Below are 21835 nucleotides of genomic sequence, written 5' to 3'. Positions count from 1 at the left end.
AAGATATTCATAAGACATTTGTTCAATTTAAAACTCCTATTAATTATCTAACATAGAGGAATGAGACAGATGAATGAGACACAGGGACGAGGCCACAACAGTCAGTGTAGGTTACCTGCCATGACTGGCTATTTATTGGAGCATTGTGGACAAGTAAAATTGACATATAACAATTAATAAAACAACAGGTTTGGCTTACCAGAGCCACAAGTATAACAAGCAGTCCCAGCCACATGGAGCGAGCACAACGCATCAAGGTCTGTGTGGTGGCAGCCTGCAATCTACACACCTGCTGTCCATGAGCCTACTTGTTAGTTCTTGCCTCTTACCTTATTGGCTGTTGCCCCCTGTATAGGTCCTGGTGTCCCTGTGCCACAATTAATTTTAGTCAGTAACACTACTGGCCAAAAGTTGCGATAATTCTGCTGGCACAGTGTGAGATGTTTACGAGAATATTTGAACGCATCTTTTGGAGCCTGCGCAGTGTCCAAATCCGCACTTGTCACATGTCAAAACAAATGCCCTTCTGTTCCTGCCTAAAGTTTTGTCCTCTGTGCTGCGTGTTTAGCTTTGCATTGACCTCATGAAATACAAGACGACATTCAGATACACGGTACAGTTGTATTATATAACATCAGACACATTCATCAGAAGTTAACCGACTTTCTCTGTGACCGTTAGTAACGGTAGCGTTGCTAACATTGTGGATGTTTACAGCAGTGACACTCGGTGTCAGGATCAATGGCGTCCTGTTTGGCAGAGTGGGTAACTTCATGCTCCAACATCATTTTATCTGCCACTGCACTGTACTCTTCTTATAAACTTTTTAAGGTAGGTATCACTGCATGTAGCGATATTATAATTTTGTAACTTTCATCTCTAGGTCTGAAACTATATGTGGATCAATCCATTAACTGTGAATCGATCTACTGAAAAATAATAAGCAAACTTTGTCTTTGTTTAAGTAAATCCTGTGGTTCATTAATTCAATTGTCAAGATTTGCTGCTTTTCCATCTCAGAAGTTATAGTAAAGTGAATATTTTGGGGTTTTGGACTGTCGTTTGACATTTAACATTCTATAGACTAAATTATTATTGGTAAGTAAGTTATTTGCAGCTCTAGTGTTTCTCCTCAACTACATTCACTGCTTGTTTAAATTTCTTTCCTATTGGGTGTTTTAAAGCTAAATTCCTATATTCATCTGTTATATATAAATATATACATTAAACAGGCTGACACTTTTGTAAATTCTAAATAGAAGTTAATCAGTAAACCCAGCCATGTATTGTGTTTCTTACTTACTATTTTTCCACTGCCTCTGCATTTACCCCTCTCTCTGCAGGACCATAGAGCTCCTTCAGTAGGCCTTTTCCTGCTTGGACTCTCTGCAGCAGTTTGCATCTTGCATCCCTCCAGTTCATACCTGACCTCCCTGCAGAGAGAAGCAGAGTGGGCCAGCGAGGTTTTGGCTCCAGCGCTGGTCTCTTTCGACTTCCTGTGGCTCAGTCAAGACCACAACACAGCGCATGTTCTCATGTGTGGCACTTGCCTGCTGCTGGGGCTGTGTGACTGGCTCTCAGCAGATGCTCTCACAGTGATGACTCGCTGCCTGGGCCTGTCCTCCCTGTCCTGCTGCCTCACAGTGTGTCTTTTTGCTGGTAATGCTCTAGGGGCCCTGAGTGGTGTGGCCCTCAGTCTGCCCTTGCTTGTGACCCCACAGGTTGGAACAAACACTTTTGCTCCGCTCATTTCTCCAGCTTCCTCCGAGGGAGTGATGAAGTGGTTTTTGAAAGGGTCGATGTCGATAGGCTGTTGGGCCTCAACGAAGGCCCTTGGCAAGTTTCTGTTGGATGTGACTGACCGATGTAACATAGGAATTTATTAAATCAGTAAATATCTGTGTGATTAGTCAGAATCTGTGTACATGTATGTACACACACATATATATATATATATATATATATATATATATATATATATACACCAAGTGCTGCAAAGACAAGTTTTGCAGATACAGAAATTTAATGTGCCTAACTTAGAAGCATTCTGAGACATTTGTGAAGAAGATTTAATGTAAATTTCGCTAGAACTTAACCAGTTTGTCACTTATCGATTCATCAGTGGTCAGAAAATTAAATGGCAACAATTTTGGTAATTATTAACCAAGCAAGTGTTAATTATCAAACAAAACTTCCAACAGTAGCTGATCTGAACTTCTCAAATTTGAGTACCTGCTGCTTTTGTATTTGTCACATCAGTATGAATTAAATATTTTGGGCCCTTTTCCACTATTTTGTGACATTTTGTCAACTAAACAATCAAGCAAATAATGGAGAGATAATTAATAGTGAAAATAATCATTGGTTGCCACACAAGTTTCTACGCTGGAGGTCACACGGACTAAAGGATAACATTCTTTTAGATTTGAATGCAACATACAAGCAATGGTAATGTTGATGAACAAAACAGTAAATTAGTGTCGAGATAAATAGAAAAAGTAATATTACAGTAACCACAATATCCTAGTCATGTATTGATTCTTATAATGGTATGTGCTTAAAGTGTCAGTGTGGAAATCTACAGCTCACTGGAATATACAGTCGCTGCTACAGTTGTGTCTGAACTTCATATGAATGTAATCTGAATGTAACACAGCATTAGACAAAACACACATACTCTCATTTGCATGAGAGTACGTGACCACAGTTTATAACTGACCAGTCCACTGTGGCCTTGTGTAGCCTTTTTAGGCTTCCTGGTAGTGCCTGGTTGACATTTATTGTCATCCGATGTGAATATTTGAATGTCCTCTGTGATTGTCAGTGAATGTCTACCAGGCTGTACTTACTCTCAGGCTACTGACATCCTGCACACATCTCTCTGCTTACTGTTTTAGTGTTTCCAAAAACACCCAGCCTCAGCAGTATCTCTATTAAAATATCTGCAGTGGTCTAAGCTTTTGGCCCTGCTCTTACCTCACCATGCCCATTTGATACTTATCAGTGCACTTCTTTTTTTTTTTATTACTTCCTTGGTTTTTAGTTGCTTTAATCTTGACTGAAACGACCTCATCTGTTTAACTCACCATTACTTAAATGTTGTGTGTATAATTTTGTTTGTCCACAGTGTTGTCATTGAAAGGTATTGATGTTCTTTACAGAGATTTGTAGTGGACACTGCAGACTCTCTTCCTGGATTTCAGAGTTGTGAACAGCCGGCTCAGCAGTTTTACTGCAGTATTTGTGCAGGCATCTGTAGCTCTGTGCCTGTCTGTGGGAAAATGCCTTTGTCAAACCTCAAGGCACAGATGACTAGTGATGTTTTCAATCTAATCTAATTATGTTTACATATAATTATGATAATTGTGTTGACTGTTCTTTTTTATAATGCTTTATCGTTAAGTTTATGTCTTTGTGGGGGTATTTAAAAAATGTCACATTCTGTACTTTTACTTATTCTCTTATTGAATTGATTTTTGTTCACAAAAATGTTAATATGCAATAAAGGAAGATGCAGTTAACATGTCTTAAATAAATTATATGAATTATAACCCCAGTTACTGTATGTAACTTAACATGGCATTTCAAAGATTTCTTAGATCATGTTCAGCTGTCCTGCCACTGTGCCACTTAAAGTCCTTCATCTTCATGCAATGCATCAATATTTGCAAGTGCAACATCATCATTGTCATCATCACCTGGAACCTGGCACATCTCACCCACCTCTGTCTCAGGCTGCTGGTATCTGCAGCCCAATCAGTCTCCATACTCCATATTTTTCACTCCACCACTGCAGCGGAGCAGGAAACTGCAGTGAGCATGCTCACATGCAGCTGCAGCCTGTGGATGGAGCAAAGTGGAGGAGGAGGAGAAGGAGGAGAAAGGGGAGGAGAGAGAGAACGGTTGAGAGGGAGCCACACAGGAGCTGCACACAGCACTGGGATGCTGTTGCAGCTCTGAGGAAAAGGGATGCATGGGAAGATTTGTCATTGACAACACAGATGGACTGCGAAAGAGGAATACAAATGATGAGAATGCCAAATTGTCATCACCTAAGAGAAGATATGTGATAAGGTAAAGAAGATAAAGCATTTTGCATGATGGACTAGAGTGACAGTTAAAATAGAAACAAAAGAGGTCCTGGTGTATTGAGACCAGTGTTACCTTCATGCATCATTTGATTATCATTAAAACTTGAGTTTTATAGTAATATCTAGGTAAAAAAATATTTTTGTTTTTCCTTTACTGCTGCATGACAGACTTAAACGTGAACATTGTGTCATTTACAGGGACTCTTGGATGGTGTGGAGATGTACGCCTTCTACTCCCTTTTAGTCTACATCTTCTACACTGTCTTTAAGAGGGAAGAGGAAGAGGCATTGGAGGGAGCATGTGGAGCTTCCTCAGATGTATGTCTAGCCACATCATGTCCAGCTTCGGGGGTCCTTTGTCGGCAAAACATTTTTTTATGGGGAACATGCATGCGTTACCTACTACGCGAGAACAAAAAAAAGATTTATAGGCTCCCTTATAAAAGATCTCCACATTGGGAGCGTCATTGCATGTAATTGTGCGCATTTCTATGTATGCAATCTGTAAATATGTTGTGCATGTCTGACCCTCATCTATGATGCTGTACTCAGGAGCCAGGACCTGTTTCCATGGAAACAGGGAGCAGGAGGAGAGATGGCCACACCCCCAAAATGGGGAAAAAAGCTTGTGCTCAGCTTAGTGAATCAAGTGAGTGCTCAGATAGCGTATTTATAGAACAATGTAAAGGCTGTTCTATGATGTGTGATATGGATATTTTCTGTTAGTGCATACATCCCATTACTCTTTGTCGTTGATGTGGCTTGTTGTCATCCAGGCAGTAGCAGTGACAGTGATGAAATGTCCCCGAGTGATGAAGATGAGGAAGATGGCCCCGACATCCCAGCTTGCACTCCTCTGGCTGCCTTTTTGTCCTTCAAACAAGAGGCTGAGAGGAGGAGGGCCTCACAAGTTCAGCTGGAAACAACAGGAAAGGTAGCAAAACTGTGTCATCACCTGATGCAGGAATATAAACTCACACTTCCCCAAATAGGAGCATCTGCAGTGTCATTAAACTTTTTGTGTGTGTGTGTGTGTGCGCGCGCTGTCTTTACTGCCCAGCTGGCAGATTCTCCCCTGGTGGCGGTGATGTCCCACTTGCTGAGTTTTCTGGAGCAGTACTCTCACTTCCAGCAGCTGCAGCAGCAGGCTGACCAGTACCGGGTCCAGCTGAAGAGACACCGTGTCCAGCACCGCCGGCAGATGAAGGCCCTGCGAGCCTCCTACCGCCAGCGCCTCAGGGACAAGAACAGCATCATCAGCAGCCTGGAGGAGGCCATCAGCCATCAGCAGACCCTCAGCCCACTGAGCGAGGGTGAGGGAGGAGGAGAAGGGTCAGAGAGAAGGAGGGGGAGGAGAGAGAGAGAGGAAAGAGGGGATGGGGGAGGGTGAAATTAAGGTGCAAGAAAGAGGTTTTCCCAGGCGGTGGGTGTGAGGAAGATGGAAAAACACAGAGGTTGAGGTCGTAGTGCTGTTTTAATAACTGCACTGATTGGTTGGTGTGAAAAGAGCAGAAATGGTCCAAAGCGAGATTAATGTTATGACACAGCTTGGATGAGATCATCTGATGGATGGAGGAAGATGCATTAGGAGGACACACACACTCACATGCTCATCATAGTAGGTGTATATCCAGTGGGTTATGTATTATATACAAAAGCGATCTGTGGTCTTATTTACATTGGTGGAAATCCAGTCATTTTCCATGACTGTGGATTTGAGAAGATCTAATATCATGGGAGTAATCAGTTTTGAATACGTAATTCACGTCAATGTCCAATGACTGGCTTTTTCCGTTGCTGGCTCACCCAAGATTAGATTTTTTTTCAACTGGGGACACACTGTACATCTTTTAATAAAAAGGAGGAGGCTGATTAGATTTGTGTGGGTGGTGGTGTAAGTCAAGTTGGCATTGGTGACATCACAGAGGCCAAACTAACACTGTCCAGCTGACCTCAAAGCTTTCGATGTTTGTATCTGCTGTATCTCAGACTTGACCAGGTGTTTGCTTAACCTCAGAGCAGATTAGACAAAGCTTCCAGCTCCACTCTCGGCTGCGCATCACTTTGCTGTGCATATGTTGAGCATGTTAACAAGTGCATGCCTCCATGAAGCTGTAGACAGATCAGATTTCCTTTCCTCAGGCTGACCGATAGAGTCTGAAATGTGTCAATATGTATGACAGCATGCATCATAACCAGACTGGGCCATATACATCTCAGCGAGTGGGTGTCTTTAAAGCACACTGACACTCAATCGTGTGCAGGACAAAGATAAATGCCTGTGTGACACATGAGTGTGTGGTATTTGGATAGTGACTCTGGCTCTCTGTCGTGAATAAAACATGGCTGTAAGTACTGTTTTATTCCTTGCAAATGCACTTACGAGGTCTGGCACATGCTTGGCGCCACGTGTTCTCGTGTTGGACTAAAAATAGCCGGGGGTCCATGTCCCAGGGTTACAAGGCTGTTGGCTTTGTTTGTTTTCTGTAAGGCAACGTGCAGGTCTAAGTGGAGGAGTGTTCCTGTGTATTTTCAGATGTGCAGTATTTCCATCACGAGCACCATTTGCCTGTTTATTTGGTTTTTTTTTTTTTTTTAATCTACTATTCAGTATTTAAGCTTTTAGAATGAATGGCTAATGCTCCATTCACTGGTCATTTGTCAAGAATGTAAAAAAAAAAATCTTAAGCTTCTTCTTTTATCTTTATCATTATGTTGTTCATTGTGTTTGAGCTGCTGTTTTAAAATTTACAAAGCTATCTCAGTGCCTCTGCAGACTAGAACAGCTCAGACTTTTCACGTTTCTTGCAAGCACGTTTCTATCAGCACTCCTGATTCACAGCTGTAGCCTCTCCCTGTATTTTTTTTCTTCTTCCTGGCATCACCACCTCTCCCTGCACCACTGTGACACAGCAAACCTGACACGCCGTGTTAGTGAAATTAACATAATTCCCTGCTATGAAAATCAAAGGTGACAGTGCCTGATAAATCATTGAGGTGGAGAAAAGTGATTAAAATGGAGGAGGTTCCTGTGGAACAACAGAAGAGGTTTAGCAGGTTGAAGCGTCTTCTAAATGTGAATCTTGGTTCTGCACTTGAGACAGGCTGCACGTGATAGCCATACAGGTCTTTAGACTTGCCCCGGAGACTCCAGAGTGGAAACACAGCAATGATAATGCTAACTTAACTGCAATGAAAAGTAACTAGATGGCGTGTTTAAGTGCATACTTAATGTTCATTAATATTACACACACTCACAAGCATTCAAGCGTACTCTGGAAAGTGGCCTTAACTGAAAAGCCTACATATAGAAAACAGGTCAGAGGAAGTTCTGAGGATATTGGTTGGATCTATTTGTGGGTGATCTAATGTGAATATGGGTCCAAAATTTTAGAATTATTTTTTTTTGCTGATTTTGACGCAGCCAGCATTTAGACTGGTGATGATGATGATGATGATGATGAAGATAGTCTCTATTTATGTCCTCCAGGTGAGTCCAGCAGTGATGCAGGGGCACAGGCTGGGGTTCACCAGCTGGTGGAGTCTCTGTACGGCCTGCAGGGTGAGAGGAGTAAGCTGAGAGGAGAGCTGCGTCTGCTGCACTCACAGCTGGAACAGAAGGAAAAAGACCGACACTCTCGCATACAGGCCTTTCAGCAGCAGGTAGGCAGCATATTTGTTAAATCCCCAAAGTTGAATCCATCCATCCATCCATCCATTATCTATACCGCTTATCCTTATGGGGTCGCGGGGGACTGGAGCCAATCCCAGTTGATACTGGGCGAGGGCGGGGTACACCCTGGACAGGTTGCCAGTCCATCACAGGGCCGACATACAGAGACAAACAATCAGTCACGCTCACAGTCACATCTATGGGCATTATCATCACCTATGGGCACTTTGGAGTCGCCAATGGCTGTAAGTATTGCGGAAGAGAAGATGTCATCATTTCCGTCTTGTGGACACATTTTCTGTACATGCATATCTTCATAAATACATTATGCCTTTCAAGTTGTGTGTTATTGTGCATATATGTGAACGCTGTGAATTTTTTATGTGACTGTGTAATCTACACTGCCATTTTGGCAAGGTATCTACATCTATCTATTCCTGTTTAAACCTTGAATAAGAAATAGCAGAATTATATAACTTCACATTCTGCTACAAATGATTGAATGAAATCGGGAGTCAAACATGTCTATATTCTCAGATCAGACCTGTTTTAGTAAACTTTTAACTGTTCTATTTCTCGCACAGATTGATGAGCTGAAGAGCTGCATAGAGGAACGTGAGGAGGAGCTGTCGAGACTGAGAACTGCCACTGTAAGCGCTGTGCTCTGTTGATTTAATGACTCTGTCACTTTCCACATCATCAGCAAGACTGCCACAGTGTATTCCCAAACACACAGAATTGAAAATAGTGCTGTAAAAATGCCAAAGAAGGGTCAGCATGTCTTGTGTAATAAATCCGTGATGAAAAAATATTTTTGCAATTTTGAGTTTTTAATGCTGGAACTCAATCTTATATTATATTTCCTCAGGGGGCCACAGACTCAGAGAAGCGAGTGCTGTGTCTGTCAGCGGAGAACGAGAGTCTGAAACAAAGCCTGAGCGTCACTCAAGGCCTCCTGCAGCAGCTGTCAGCCATCCCCTCCCAGTCCAGCACCATGCTCATCAAGGTGAGACGCGCCCGCACAGCTGGGAGCTCGCTGATGTGCTACCAAGGCAACCATTAGCAACTGCATACACAAATACCTGTAATTGACTTTGTTTTCTATGCCCTGCTAGGAAAACGAGAACCTCCGCAGCAGAGTGCAGCAGCTGGAGATCTCCCTACAACAACGTGCTGAGCAGCTGTCACAACTGGAGCGACAGAGCGAACAGAGCGAGTGGAGGAGAGGAGAGGAGCTGAGGAAACGAGAGGATAGAGTGAGGGAGCTGCAGCTGGAGTTGGACAGAGAGAGAGGAAAGGAGCCACTGGTGAAGGTAATTCAAATACGAAAGTGTTTTTTAAATTGGTTTGAATATTAAAGAGTGGCTTTTGATCTACAACAGCTAATTAGAGAGATTTGAATATAGATATTTGTTAGCTGGAAACACACCAGCATTAGTAATAAAGGAGCCTCCTCTTTTGTACTATATATTTTTAGAAAAGATGACAATCAGATGGGTTTTTTTTTTCTTTCTTTCCCAGTATGTCACCCAGACTGTGGAGGTGGAATCACCTGCCACACTAAAGCAGCTGACTAAAGCCAGACAGAAGAATGAGCTGCTGTCTGAAAAGCTGTCCAATCAGAATATGCGGTGCAAACAGCTGGAGGAGCAAATCAGGAAGTCTGATGAATATAGCTGTAATCTGCAGCACAAGGTAACAAACAGAAGCGACAGTATTCACGCTAAACTAGTTTGCTGTGAATACTTATCTGTCATATCTGCTTTGAAGTGCACAGTTGTATGCACACAATCTCTCTCTCTCTCTCTCTCTCTCTCTCTCTCTCTCTCTCTCTCTCTCTCTCTCTCTCTCTCTCTCTCTCTCTCTCTCTCTCTCTCTCTCTCTCTCTCTCTCTCTCTCTCTCTCTCTCCTCTCTCTCTCTCTCTCTCTCTCTCTCCTCTCTCTCTCTCTCTCTCTCTCTCTCTCTCTCTCTCTCTCTCTCTCTCTCTCTCTCTCTCACACACACACACACACACACACACACACACACACACACACACACACACATTAAACTGACTTATATATTATATACTTTATTACCTGTGTTTTTAGAAGTTAACACTTGTTTTTGAACATATCTCAAGCATGAAATTAATGTACATAAATCTTAAGGTGAATCACATGACAATAATGCTCCACAATAATAAGTAAAAATCCATCAGTACACAAATTATTACTCTTGGCTGCTGGCCATTAAAAGGCAAGGAAACTGGCAACAAATCCCAGATGATGAAATCCTGATGCCATCAACATCAACTCTGGTTAAAAAAACATTTGAAAGAGACACAGTCGGCCGGGATAAATAACCCCCCCACCCTGTTTTTTTAGAGAACAGATGATCAGAAGGCAGGAGAGATTTTTCACTTCACTGTTGGAAATTCACAACCTGGATCAGTTTCATTGACAGATGAACTCATTATAGAGCAGAACCTGCACAGATTGGACACGTCTAGCTGACAGATTGACAAATTGCTGCGCTGAACCTTTTACAGATTGCAGCATATGAGCGAGAAATCAGTAAACTGAGAGAGGAACTGCTGAAAGAGATTGGCCATTTGGAGGAGAGGAAGGAGGAGGCTGTGAAGGCTGCGGCTAGCTGCTCAGCAGAACACTTTCAGAACCTGCAGGACCAATTCTTCGGTGAGTTACACATAATTAAATCAGCAAAGAAAGATATATTGGTTTCTATGCACAAGAAAAAGAAAAATGTATTTTTCAGGCTTGCAGAAGCGTCTGACGGCCCTCCCACCGACTTTACGCTCCATGAAGACAGACTACGCCAGTCTGAGGAGCCAAGTTCGAAACTTCTCAGACTTTTACGGAGCAGCTATAAATGATGCAAAAAAACAGGTGTGTACTGCTGTGTTTAGGAGACAGACGTCCAAACAAATCAACAAGCCTAGTAAAAAGTTTTTTTTTTTTTTTTTTTTTACTGTTTTATGTCTGTGGCAGATTACAGCAGCTATCAGTGAGATGTCCGAAGCCAACAAAGATCTTCTGGAGAAATATAGGAAAGAAGTTGCACTGCGCAGGAAGTACCATGAACAGCTGGTGGAGCTTAAAGGTATGCACAGAAGAAGAAATATAAATTCACTGCAGAAGATATAAAACGTGTCACTGACTGGACCCCTCTGTTTTTAGGCAACATCCGTGTGCTGTGTCGCGTGAAGCCCGTGCTGAAGGAGGACCAGCATGAGGAGGGCCAGTCTGAGGTGGTGACGGCAGACCCCAACAACGAGTCCTCCCTCACTGTGCTGAACAAAGGGAAGGGTCGTATCTTTGAACTGGACAAGGTCTTCCACCCTCAGGCCACGCAGGAAGAGGTAGTGAAAATGAACAGTGTATGAGCACGAAGGAAATATAAGCGTAACAAGAACTCTAACCCTTTATTTGCTTCCGCCAGGTCTTTCAGGAGATTGAACCTCTTGTGACGTCCTGCATCGATGGCTACCATGTCTGCATATTTGCATACGGACAGACTGGCTCTGGAAAGACCTACACCATGGAGGTATACTCTCCGGTTAACTGTCGCCATAGAGTGATGGTCTGTAATATAGGTTGCAGGCTAAGTATCATGTGATTTTTCAGGGCAGTGTGGAGAACCCAGGCATCAACCAGCGAGCACTGAAACATCTCTTCAGTGAGATCGAGGAGAGGAAGGACATGTGGTCTTACACCGTCACTGTCAGTTCCGTGGAGATTTACAACGAGGTGCTAAGGTAAGCTACTCTTTTCTTTAGATGAGCATTTAGCCTGCAATATTATTTTGAGCAAAAAGAAAGTGGTCGTTTTATTGTCTGTGTTACATTTTGTTTCCCAGAGACCTGCTGAGTAAGGACGGAGAAAAACTGGACATAAAGATCAACCCGGACGGAACAGGACAGCTGCATGTGCCGGGCCTCAGGGTCGTCGAAGTCAAGAGCTTTCAGCACATTAAGAAGGTGACATGTTTGGAAAGAGCCCGTGCTGTTATCATTTGATGAATATTGTTCACTGTTGGAGCAAATCATAACATTGAGGCTCAATATTCTTGTGTTGGAGCAGATTTTAGCCACAGCACGAAGAAACAGGATCACCTTTGGCACTCAGATGAACCAGCACAGCTCCCGCTCCCATGCTCTGCTCTGCATCACGGTTCAGGGCACTGACCTCGCCACAGGGTCCAAAACCACCGGTCAGTTGCACATGCATTGTCTCTTCTTACATAAAAAGTGTTTCAAATGCCCAATACAAGTTCCTGCTGTAAGTTTGAATCATACTTGGTATTCCTCATCGAATGCCTCTCTGTTGTAATAAAGCTGAGGGCAGTCTAGCTATTAGTCATAATGTTGAATCAAGAGAGGTTGAGAGTGAAAGCAGGATGAGAAAGCAAAACACAGCTTCTGATTAGGATTCAGTCAGGCACATAAGCATCCAGAGATGGCCGTCTTCATCATTTCATCCATTACTCTGTTTACTTTTTTTTTTTTTTTCCCTTAGGCAAGCTGAACCTGGTGGACCTGGCCGGCTCGGAGAGAGTATGCAAGTCTGGTGCAGAGGGAGAGAGGCTGAAGGAGGCCCAGAATATTAACCGCTCTCTGCTGGCACTGGGGGATGTAATTCAGGCACTGAGGGCTCGGCAGACTCACATCCCTTTCAGGAACTCCCGCCTTACATACTTATTACAAGACTCTCTGGGCAAAGGCAGCAAGACTGTCATGGTGGTGCAGGTAAGATTACTCCTCCAGATTTTTTAGATTTTCAGCCTGAGAAGTATGACATATTTTCAGTACACCACATTTGACATCTTTGTCGATGCTTGTTGTGAGACATCTTGTTTCAACTTCTCTGCTAAAGGTGTCTGCTCTGGAGAGTAATGTGGGAGAGACATTGTGCTCATTGAAGTTTGCCCAGAGGGTGTGCAAGGTGGAACTGGGCCCTGCAGCCAGGAAGATCGAATCTGGTGGAGGGCAGTGCGACTGACAGCCTCAAATCACCAGGGAGCCATGACTGCAGCCGTCAGATTATCACCCACCCTACCAATGAATCATAGAGCTACAGTTCAACAAGATCAACAGCAATGCTGCTCAAGGGCTAAATCTGTGGAGGTCTGTGTGGCACATAAATGACGACCTGTGATTGAGGTTAGGTACTTAGGATATTGGCCTCCACTTTGCCATTTTCCGCTTCCGACACATGATAACCCTTTATTGTTAGATAATCTGCATGCAGTGCCAAAACAACCTCTGACTCCCCCCACGGTGTAAGATTTGATGCTTCCTTGAACTACAGTATCTCAGTTTCTTTGTATTAAATACCAAAATCCAGGATATACCATATCCTCCATGATCACCAGTGTTTAGAGCAGCATCATGTCCAGACAGGTTTAGTAAGCTTACAGCGCCACAATATCAACACTTCCATTTTTGCAGTATTAATCATCTTGCTATAAATGTCTGTAGTTTGTGAGATTCATCTCCAATGTTGTATATTTTTGAAGGTTTTAGTGTGTAGGAGAATCTGTTTTGTAGCAAAAGTACAGGCATTTCCGTGACACTGACATCACATATTTGTGTAGTTTTTGTGAACTTCAGAAAAATAGTGATTGAATTCTTTCTGTTTCTCTTTTGAGACTTGACAATTTGCCTTTTGAGTAAAGAGGAAAGTCGTTGAAGGGAGTGGGTGGCCTTTGTCCTAGACTGGTAATATAATGAACTGTGCAATATCCTCCTTATTGAGGAGACTGCTTGGGCCTATGTGGACAGAAGATGCACTTTATTGTGAAAGGAGTGTTTCAGTTCAGAACAGGTATTTAGGTGCTTGCAATAGATATCACTAGTGAATGTCATACCAGAAACAGCTTATTGTTATCTGTTCATCATCATTCCTCTATTTATCACCCACTGAATCAAAACTAACTTGATTCAAGTGTAGCAAGACATTAATGTTGCAGTAACTACCATGCAGGTCATTTCATGATGATTAGAGTCAATTTTCAGATAACTTTCTGAATAAACACGATGTATTTGAAATGTGTCTTTTTTCTCTTATTGGACGAATGATTGATCATGCCACGAAACTGTGGAGTTCATAGTTCAAATTCCATTGCCATTCCGGCAATTTATCTTTATGAAGATATTGATGATTTTTCTGTCAGCATGATAGCAGTGGTTTGATTTGTCAGGTATTTAATTAGATTGATAGAAAAAAAGCATTTTATCAATCCAAGTTTTTAAATTGATTTTTCCACATAAAGGGAAAATACTCAAAAATAATAATCAGGTATTTGAAAAAGTCACATTATTTTACTTGAGAAAATACAAAAATTACATTAAAAATGCACCTCAATTAACCACATATACATAATGTACTACTACATATTCATATGTAATAATACAGTGATACAAGGTAGGACTTGTATATGAAGACCTGACAGGAAAATTTACTCCCTGCAGCGATGAAACCAGCCATCTCTCTAGGCACGACACCGATGTGATGGTACAGTCCCAGTAAAGTCAGGCCATCATTGTGGTGTTCCATTCATTCACTATAGTCTTACACTGTACAGTTACATCTTGGATTCAGTCCGAGTCGCCCTCCTCCACTCCTACTGCTCCCACTGCTCCAGCCAACTCCTCCTCACTGCCTCGCAGACGATCCCCTGGACACACACAAACACAGTCCATCTGACTCACTCATTCACTGCATCCTTCAATCACGAGTTGATAACGTGCACCACTGACACCTGTTAACCAAGTATCCCAGCTGCCGAAAGAATAGTCCAGTATGGTGATGATATTCCACCCACAGACAGTACAGGCTCAGTATATAGCTGTACTGCTGTCTGAGTTTGCACAGAAGATAAAAACTAAACTGAAAGGAGTGACTGTTTGTTTGCCACTATAATCTGTTTAATGTTAGTCAATGACTCAAGAACTAGATTATTATGTTAACAAAAAGAACATGGTTACCTCAACTCTTCAAGCATGTAAATAAAAGGTAACAAGTATAAACAATGTGACACACAGAGAAAACCTCCTATTACAGTTAAACCTGTTTTGTGATCTCCTGAAAGCTTGTGCCTATTTTTAGAATGTGGATCACACATCAGTGGAGGAATCAGACTGTTGATGTCATCAGGTGACTTCAAGCCTCTGTGGAGTCTGGAAACCACAAAGCAATTAGCCTAATAATTCACGCCCAGCTCAGGCGCAGTTGTCTCTTCTGTCAGGAGAATTCAGTGATAAAACGGAAAAACATAAAACAAGAAATACTAACGGATGAGCTCAGCGATGGCTCTCTGTGTTCTCCTCTCCAACTTCTCCAGTTTCTTTGCCACGTCGCGCTTCAGGTCCCTCGATTCAGAATCACAGTCAAAAGACAAAGTCAGCAACAAATTATCTTTGATTAGACCAAGATTTTATGCACAATACCGACTGGAAATTTATTAAAAAAAAAAAAAAAAAAGGTCTTACCAGTCTGGTTTTCTCGGGGCGAGGTTGGCCAAATCCTGGGGAAAGAAAACAACTGAATACAGCAGGCACTGATGCAACAACAAATGAATCACATTTACACCGAAGGAGTTACTCACCACTTCTTCAATGATGGGCTCTGGATTAGCTGCCTCTAACTGGTCTTTAACTTTATCTTCCACTGCAAACCAAGAGAGGTTGCCATCAGTCATGAATCATGTATGATAATAGCAGCAGGAATCTGTGAGCAATACTCAAGGGGTGTCATGTGCTATGACCTTCCTGGAGGCCATGTATGATATTAACAAGGCTCTGAGGTAAGTTTTTTCAAAGCTTGTTTGTGTGTAAAGAGTTCTCACCTGATGCTGGTTTGGCTTTGGGCACCTGCCTCTCCTTCAGCTCTTCATCCTCTGGGGTGTAATTCCTCAGCTTCAGCTCTCTGACAAAAGAAATGTAAAGTAAAGTGAGTCTGGTTTTAGTGCTATAAACGATACATCTCTCTTATTCTGTTTTCCCACACTCTTGTGACAGTCCAGGAGGTGGCAGTGTAGACAAATATATTCCACCAGAGATTAAGGAGCATAAAAGACCATCTGCAAACCCTGCACAGCTGCACATCTAATGTCTAGAAGAGGTCGGGTATAATGTCCCTCTTTATTCCTATGGACACGTCTGATTAACATGTTCCACCTGCTCCTGGGCACAGACCCGAGGAGAGCAGCTAACAGCTGAGGAATTCTTTCCTTGATGTTGAATTACAAGTCTTTCATCACGTCTCTGCACAGAGGAATTTTTGGCAAGCCTTAACTGACATCTCTACAGATTATACAGAAAGTCCAGAGGCAGAGGTAAACTATTGTCTGACTAAACGCACACCAAGAGAGTTATCAGCTGTTGTGAGCTTAACATGGATTTGTGATGAAGCTTGAGAGTGTACACTCTTGATACATTCATCACACTCCTGCTGCCAATGGACAGACCGATGCCTTGTATGGGTACGGGCAGGAATGCTAGTCATGTTCTGCCTGTGGTTGACCAAGGTCCACTCTTAGTCCACACATCTCTCCCTCGCTTTATCTGCCTCCTGAATATTTCCCAGAGACTGTTTTAGTGGGGAAATATGTCATTCTATCCATCTCACCATTAAATTGAATTCTTATGCCACTTAAATGCCCCTGAAAATGTCTATCATCTACTCTGTCTAAAAGCTACACACAGCTCTGCTGTATGATGACAAAAAACACTTATCTGTAGAGAAAATTTTCTGTGCAATAAAAATACGACTTTAATTGAAACACTGTTACTTTAATAAAACTAATGTAGTAAACAACAGAGCTAAATTACATCACCTTTTTTTGAGTGTCAAATTTGAATTAAATGATTTAAATGGTTATGCCAACTTTAGCTTCAAATCTGGTAGGGGGACCATGGTTGTATGTCATCCCTTCTCTCTCCACATTTTCTGTCACCTCAATACTATCAAACATTCTAATAAAAATGCCCCAAAATACTAAACTAAAAAAAGGTTCTCCCTCCGGGAAGCATGGATGTGTTTAGTGAAGTCTTTGGCTACATTATTCGGGATAATGTTTGGATATTTTTGGTATAAGGCTGGTGCTTGTACAAAGGGTTCCATTAATGTAGTTGCAATTTTGCCATTATTTGTCATTTGTACAAAACTGATCATTTAGCCTAAAGATAGTGTTAGAGAAAAGAAAAAATGGACGACGGTCCTCTGAGGAGCAAGTTGTAGTGCAAACTTTATGATTTTGACATTACTTATACAATTGTGGCACAAAAGGAAAAGTCAAGGGGTCATCGTAAACATGAAGATACATCATGAAGGCCATGGAGATCACAGCAAATGGATATTGCAATGGACAAGTAGTGCTTGTGCAAAACATTTTTAACTGGATTGAGTGAGGCAAAAGGTCAAGGAAAGTCACCCCCATCATTTGGATGATTTTCAAACTTAATTTTTACGACATCCTGGTCAGTAAATGTCAAGATATTTTGTTATAGACTAAAGGCACAGACAGGCACACAAATAATGAATGACATCGTCATCTTAAGTGCCGCCACAAAGACAAAAGACAGGATTAACAGACTGGATGTGTAAATTTTCCATCCTGTGTCAATGTTTGACATCCTACCTTTATTTTTCTTAACTGTCTCTCAATTTGATGCGTCCAAACCTTTCAAGTGTGTTTACACATTTCCACTTCAAGCACAATGTGGCATCAAAGAGAGCCAGTGATAAATTCAGAGCACTGACCCAAGTGTAGCCCTCTCAAAATGTTTAGAGCGAACTGAGACTGAGGAGGAGGTTTAGCAGAGTGCTCAAATGTTTACACTGATATCAAGGTACCTGGCCCATTCACCACTGCAAAAATAACTCCAGCCTTTCCATTTACAAGAGCCACAGAAACTGTAAGTACTAATTTAATATTTCAGAGGCTTTAGAAATTCCTTTTGTCTTATTGGCCACCTCCAAGGATATGAAATCTACTAACAGCAGCCCCAAAACACCTGCAAGATGTAACAGGAAAAGGTGCATCGTGCTGTTGGGGCCTTTTGTGGAATAGCCTTGAGGGAATGTATAACAAACAGGGAGCTGAAAACCTTTCTGCACAAGATTTATTTTCACATCTCAAACCTGTGAATCTTTCACTAATTTAAATAGGAATAACTTAAGGACTAACATGCTGATCATTTTGTTCTTTCATGCCTTGGTTTGGGAATTTGATCTGCCATGAAATTTTAATACCAATCACAAGATACATTACAGGCACATCTTGCTACAGATGTGTTTCTTAACTTGGCAAAACACAGATTTAAAAAAAACATTCAGTACATTCAGCACTGATCTTTTCTTTCTTCACAGATAAATGTCTAAATTGGACTCTTAACGTCTGCTGCTATTTTCATTCTCCCAGGAGAGATCTGTCCTGTTGAACTGGAGGAAATACAGCGGCACTCCCTCTGTGCCGTCAGTGCACAGTCATTAAATATAAACAATGGAAAAACGGACAGGAAAGATGGCTGCTCTTCCTGCCGACTAATACACAAAGTTGAGTGAGCTGCAGGATATTTGAGCAGCTAATAGCACGAGGCTGTGATCCAGCCCAGTGTAAACACTGCAATTCATGACCTGCACTGACACATTTTCTGTGTTACAAGAAGATCGTGGTTAGATAAAGGTAAAGATTAATGTTCTGGTGATGGACTTCTATATCAGTTTCAGTTCCGTTTGTGCTGCTTAAAAAGCTTCAGCTAAAAGGGGCGAGCAACAGGGTGTGAATAAACTGTCACATGCCTTTATGAAAGAAACAAAAGGACAAGTGGAGTGATGAACTAACCTGTGCCTCTCCTCCGTAGTCTCCTCTAATGAAGGTTTTTTCTCCTCTGGCTCCCCATCTTCCTGCTCTCTCCCCTGTTAGAAGATCATCACACAATCATTTAAGTAACTTGACTTTACTATATGGGATTCAACAGCATCACTACAACAGCACTAAAACTAAACTATCTAATACTGTATTCTGCCACAAATAATAACTTAAAGAAAATGTTTGTGGCCGTTTTGTTCTTATTACAAAGCTTACACCAAGGGTGACATGAAGTGTGATGGTGGCATGACACAAAGCCTACAAGATGACCCTAAAACAAGTTTTGTAAGGTATGCTTTAGCCCATTTTAGATCTGGCACACTAAAGATACAGTTTATACATCAGGCTAAAATTTACATAGGAAAACAAAATAATAAAACATCAGTGTTTTGTGTTGGCCCATCATTTGTGAGTCAAATAACAAATTTACATTTTGAGCTTGATTACTTCTAACACAATGTTATTTAGGATGTGTAGTTTAAGAACTTTGGGAACTAACAAATAAATGAGGAAAACCAGGTTGCTGTTCTGATAGTCCTGGACCAGATGTTCCAGGACTATCAGTAAAAACCACAAAAGCTAACATGCTACCTGAACAACATTTACAGCATTTCATAATGAGGCCTACACAAAACTATACACGCGTAAACAATGGGGAGAACAAATGATGAAATGTACTTGCAGAAATCCAGAAAAAAAAAAAAACATAATGTTGACCTTGAGAAATTGTAACAAAGGATATCGAACCCCTCCCATCTTACATTTTCCTGAAGAGGCTTCCTGTCCACCTGCTAGAACAATTCAGAGGACTGACTCATTCTTGAAGTGCAGAACAAAAAGAAAATAACCCCAAGCTTCAGGAATGTCAGCAGCCGTTTATCAAACGTTGCTAGCCAAGCCAGTATGCTTCTGTTCAACAACAGCTTAGTGAAACATGTTCTGGTGTAAGCAGTCAGCTTACACATTGAACAGGGTTTCCTGTTGCAAGAACAATTCAGATTCATAACTGTAACAATGTCATCGCGGAGCAGAATAACTGTGTGATGTTCACATACTTCAACACAGATAGCAGGAGCCCTGCTGAAGCCCAACTGAAGCTCAGGTGCAAAAACCTGCTCTCAGAATATGTGGGTCAAGACCTAGGGTGTGTGTTGATATGAAAATGTAATATTGTACAATTATCATGGACAGATTAGCCAAGCATACAATATAATTTCCATAATAACTGATAAGAACTGTCAATCAACTGTTACACATGCTTTAGATTTAACTGTCTAGTGTGTGGTAGTGGCCACAGAGAAGAGCAGTAGACATTTTTTTTGTGTGTTGCTGTGCTTTTTAACAGATTCTAATTTTAAGTTTTTTTTTGTCTGCATCGTTCATGAAACTGAGGTATCTCCATACTTCCTACAAATCCTCCTTTAGAAAAGTAAAAGTTGTGTCTTTTTAGTAAAATTTCTCCACCTTCTACCACAATAATTGTGTTTTCAGTTTCAGGTGGTTTCAGTTAGTTATTATTGTTTTCAGCGTCACAATGTCGTAGATGGTTAAGACGTTTTCAAACATCCTACTCTGTTGGGCTTGTGTGGGAAAACACTTCAGTGAAATTACTACTTTAATTACTGAAACAAAGTTGTAAATATAATGTTACATTCTTCAGAAATTACCTGATTAGTTGAAATTCACTGATAACCTCAGACTTTCCCAGATTATTTTCACACCTGATAAACATCCCTCATTAAACATCAAACAAGAGACACATTTCCTTGCATAAACACAAGGTCAGAGCTCTTATCCCTGCAGCCCCCGTCTATTCTGTACCTCTGATAGTCAGCAGTTACCATTGCCATTACCACTGTCAAACCATCAAGGACATGAGGGCTCTCCAGCAGACATTTTGAGCCCTTTATACACACTTTCCATTAGTCTGCATTTCTGCAGACTTTGCCTGAGGGAATAACCAAAGACAGTAAATGACAGTATAAAAACAAAGCCCACTGGTGATTCAGAGCCAGAACTGTGTAGTTATTTGTCCTATGATGACATGATGATGAACTCCAAATACCCAAAATGGACCAGATCTGATCCAACATTGTATTTTTTGCTTACCAACAGGGAGCAAAGGGAGGGAGTAAAAATGTACAATCAAAAGTCCCAAACCCACAATTGAATGCAAATGCTTTGGCATCATCAAGGTAACGTGATAGAAGTGCTTTCACATTCCTCTTTGTACCATTTTCAGCCTCGCGCGCTCAAACACTCACCAGGTGATGTCAATTAAGTCTGTGAGGGTTCAGGGCATAGGGCTTGGGGTGCACATTGGGATTGGGCCAGCGTGTTATTAAGGCCTCACTGTTCAATGCACTATAGAACAACCAACTCAATGTCTTAAATACAAGGAATTATGACTTCAATTCTGGCCTTATCAAACCTGAGATGCATTTTCATTGTCATGGCAGTTAAAACAAAGTTATAAACACAATGAAACCTGTACAGGCACAAAACAGAGGGTAACCACGGATGCTAATTTATTAGGATCTTTACTTTACTTTATAAACGAAGACATTAACTTTTGCTACATGATTAGCTCATAAAGGTTAGCTTCGCAAATTGGCCCCATGGGCAAAAGTGAATGACTAATGACTACAACTACTACTTTAAAAGCAAGTAAATTTGAACTAGATATCGATTAAATATCTCTTTGCACATCAACAGATCAACGAACCTAGGTTAAGACCGATTTGCTACATTAACCGTGCTAACGTTAGCTGCAAGCTAAGTCGGCTAACGTTACCTCACTAACAGTTTGACGCGTTTTCTACAGGCTATGTTGTATTTATCATAAGCTTAACATCACGAGACACGTAACTTACATGAAGTTGTTTATCTCTTAGTGCCTTTAGCCTCTCTTTTCTCTTGAGGGCCTGCTCCTGAAGTGACCCAACATTTCGCTCCATGTTTGTCGTTACACGCCGCTCAATTCTCTCTGAAATCCATTAGTTGTCCTGACTGAGGATGTAAAACGACCGTCGAGCACATCGATTGCAGTGGCCTGTTGCCTCATCATGTGATATTGTTTTGTTTTGTTTGACTAATTCCTTCAAAATCAGTGATTAGATTAATAGAAATTTAAACATTATTATTTAAAAATAAATCTTTAGGTTATGAAGATTTTAAGCACAGATAAGTTTCTGT

The 21835-nt window shown here is 41.4% G+C and overlaps 3 protein-coding genes across 4 annotated transcripts; 2 read left to right on the top strand and 1 right to left on the bottom strand.

Moving 5' to 3' along the window:
- The first annotated feature begins 342 nt into the window (after positions 1-342).
- LOC130172288 (uncharacterized) lies at positions 343-3556 on the top strand. Its single transcript, XM_056380885.1, has 2 exons — positions 343-831; positions 1344-3556. Exons 1-2 carry the CDS (start codon positions 742-744, stop codon positions 1884-1886), a joined length of 633 nt encoding a protein of 210 aa, XP_056236860.1. The 5' UTR covers positions 343-741; the 3' UTR covers positions 1887-3556.
- Positions 3557-3886: 330 nt separating this feature from the next.
- si:ch211-257p13.3 (kinesin-like protein KIFC3) lies at positions 3887-13814 on the top strand. 2 transcript variants are annotated; one of them, XM_056380884.1, is made up of 20 exons: positions 3888-4074; positions 4290-4409; positions 4644-4740; positions 4868-5025; positions 5152-5404; positions 7582-7754; positions 8349-8414; positions 8633-8770; positions 8880-9077; positions 9286-9459; positions 10296-10443; positions 10523-10653; positions 10756-10867; positions 10945-11126; positions 11207-11311; positions 11392-11522; positions 11624-11744; positions 11848-11977; positions 12283-12512; positions 12640-13814. In XM_056380884.1, the coding sequence occupies exons 2-20, from the start codon at positions 4311-4313 to the stop codon at positions 12763-12765; spliced, it is 2772 nt and encodes a 923-aa protein (XP_056236859.1). In that variant the 5' UTR covers positions 3888-4074; positions 4290-4310; the 3' UTR covers positions 12766-13814. The 2 variants fall into 2 exon arrangements, with proteins under 2 accessions (XP_056236858.1, XP_056236859.1); XM_056380883.1 differs by having other exon boundaries at positions 3887-4074; positions 10523-10867.
- Positions 13815-14067: 253 nt separating this feature from the next.
- Positions 14068-21632, bottom strand: ccdc12 (coiled-coil domain containing 12). The gene is made up of 7 exons (XM_056380886.1): positions 21514-21632; positions 18614-18687; positions 15614-15693; positions 15374-15435; positions 15258-15292; positions 15061-15137; positions 14068-14443 (listed from the first exon to the last, which is right to left on the bottom strand). The coding sequence occupies exons 1-7, from the start codon at positions 21595-21597 to the stop codon at positions 14364-14366; spliced, it is 492 nt and encodes a 163-aa protein (XP_056236861.1). The 5' UTR covers positions 21598-21632; the 3' UTR covers positions 14068-14363.
- Between the last annotated feature and the right edge of the window lie 203 nt (positions 21633-21835).

The sequence above is a fragment of the Seriola aureovittata genome, chromosome 7, assembly GCF_021018895.1.
Source record: "Seriola aureovittata isolate HTS-2021-v1 ecotype China chromosome 7, ASM2101889v1, whole genome shotgun sequence".
In the NCBI taxonomy this organism is placed as follows: Eukaryota; Metazoa; Chordata; class Actinopteri; order Carangiformes; family Carangidae; genus Seriola; species Seriola aureovittata.
The sequence above is the reverse complement of the archived record's forward strand: the minus strand, read 5'-3'. Positions and strand labels throughout refer to the sequence as shown.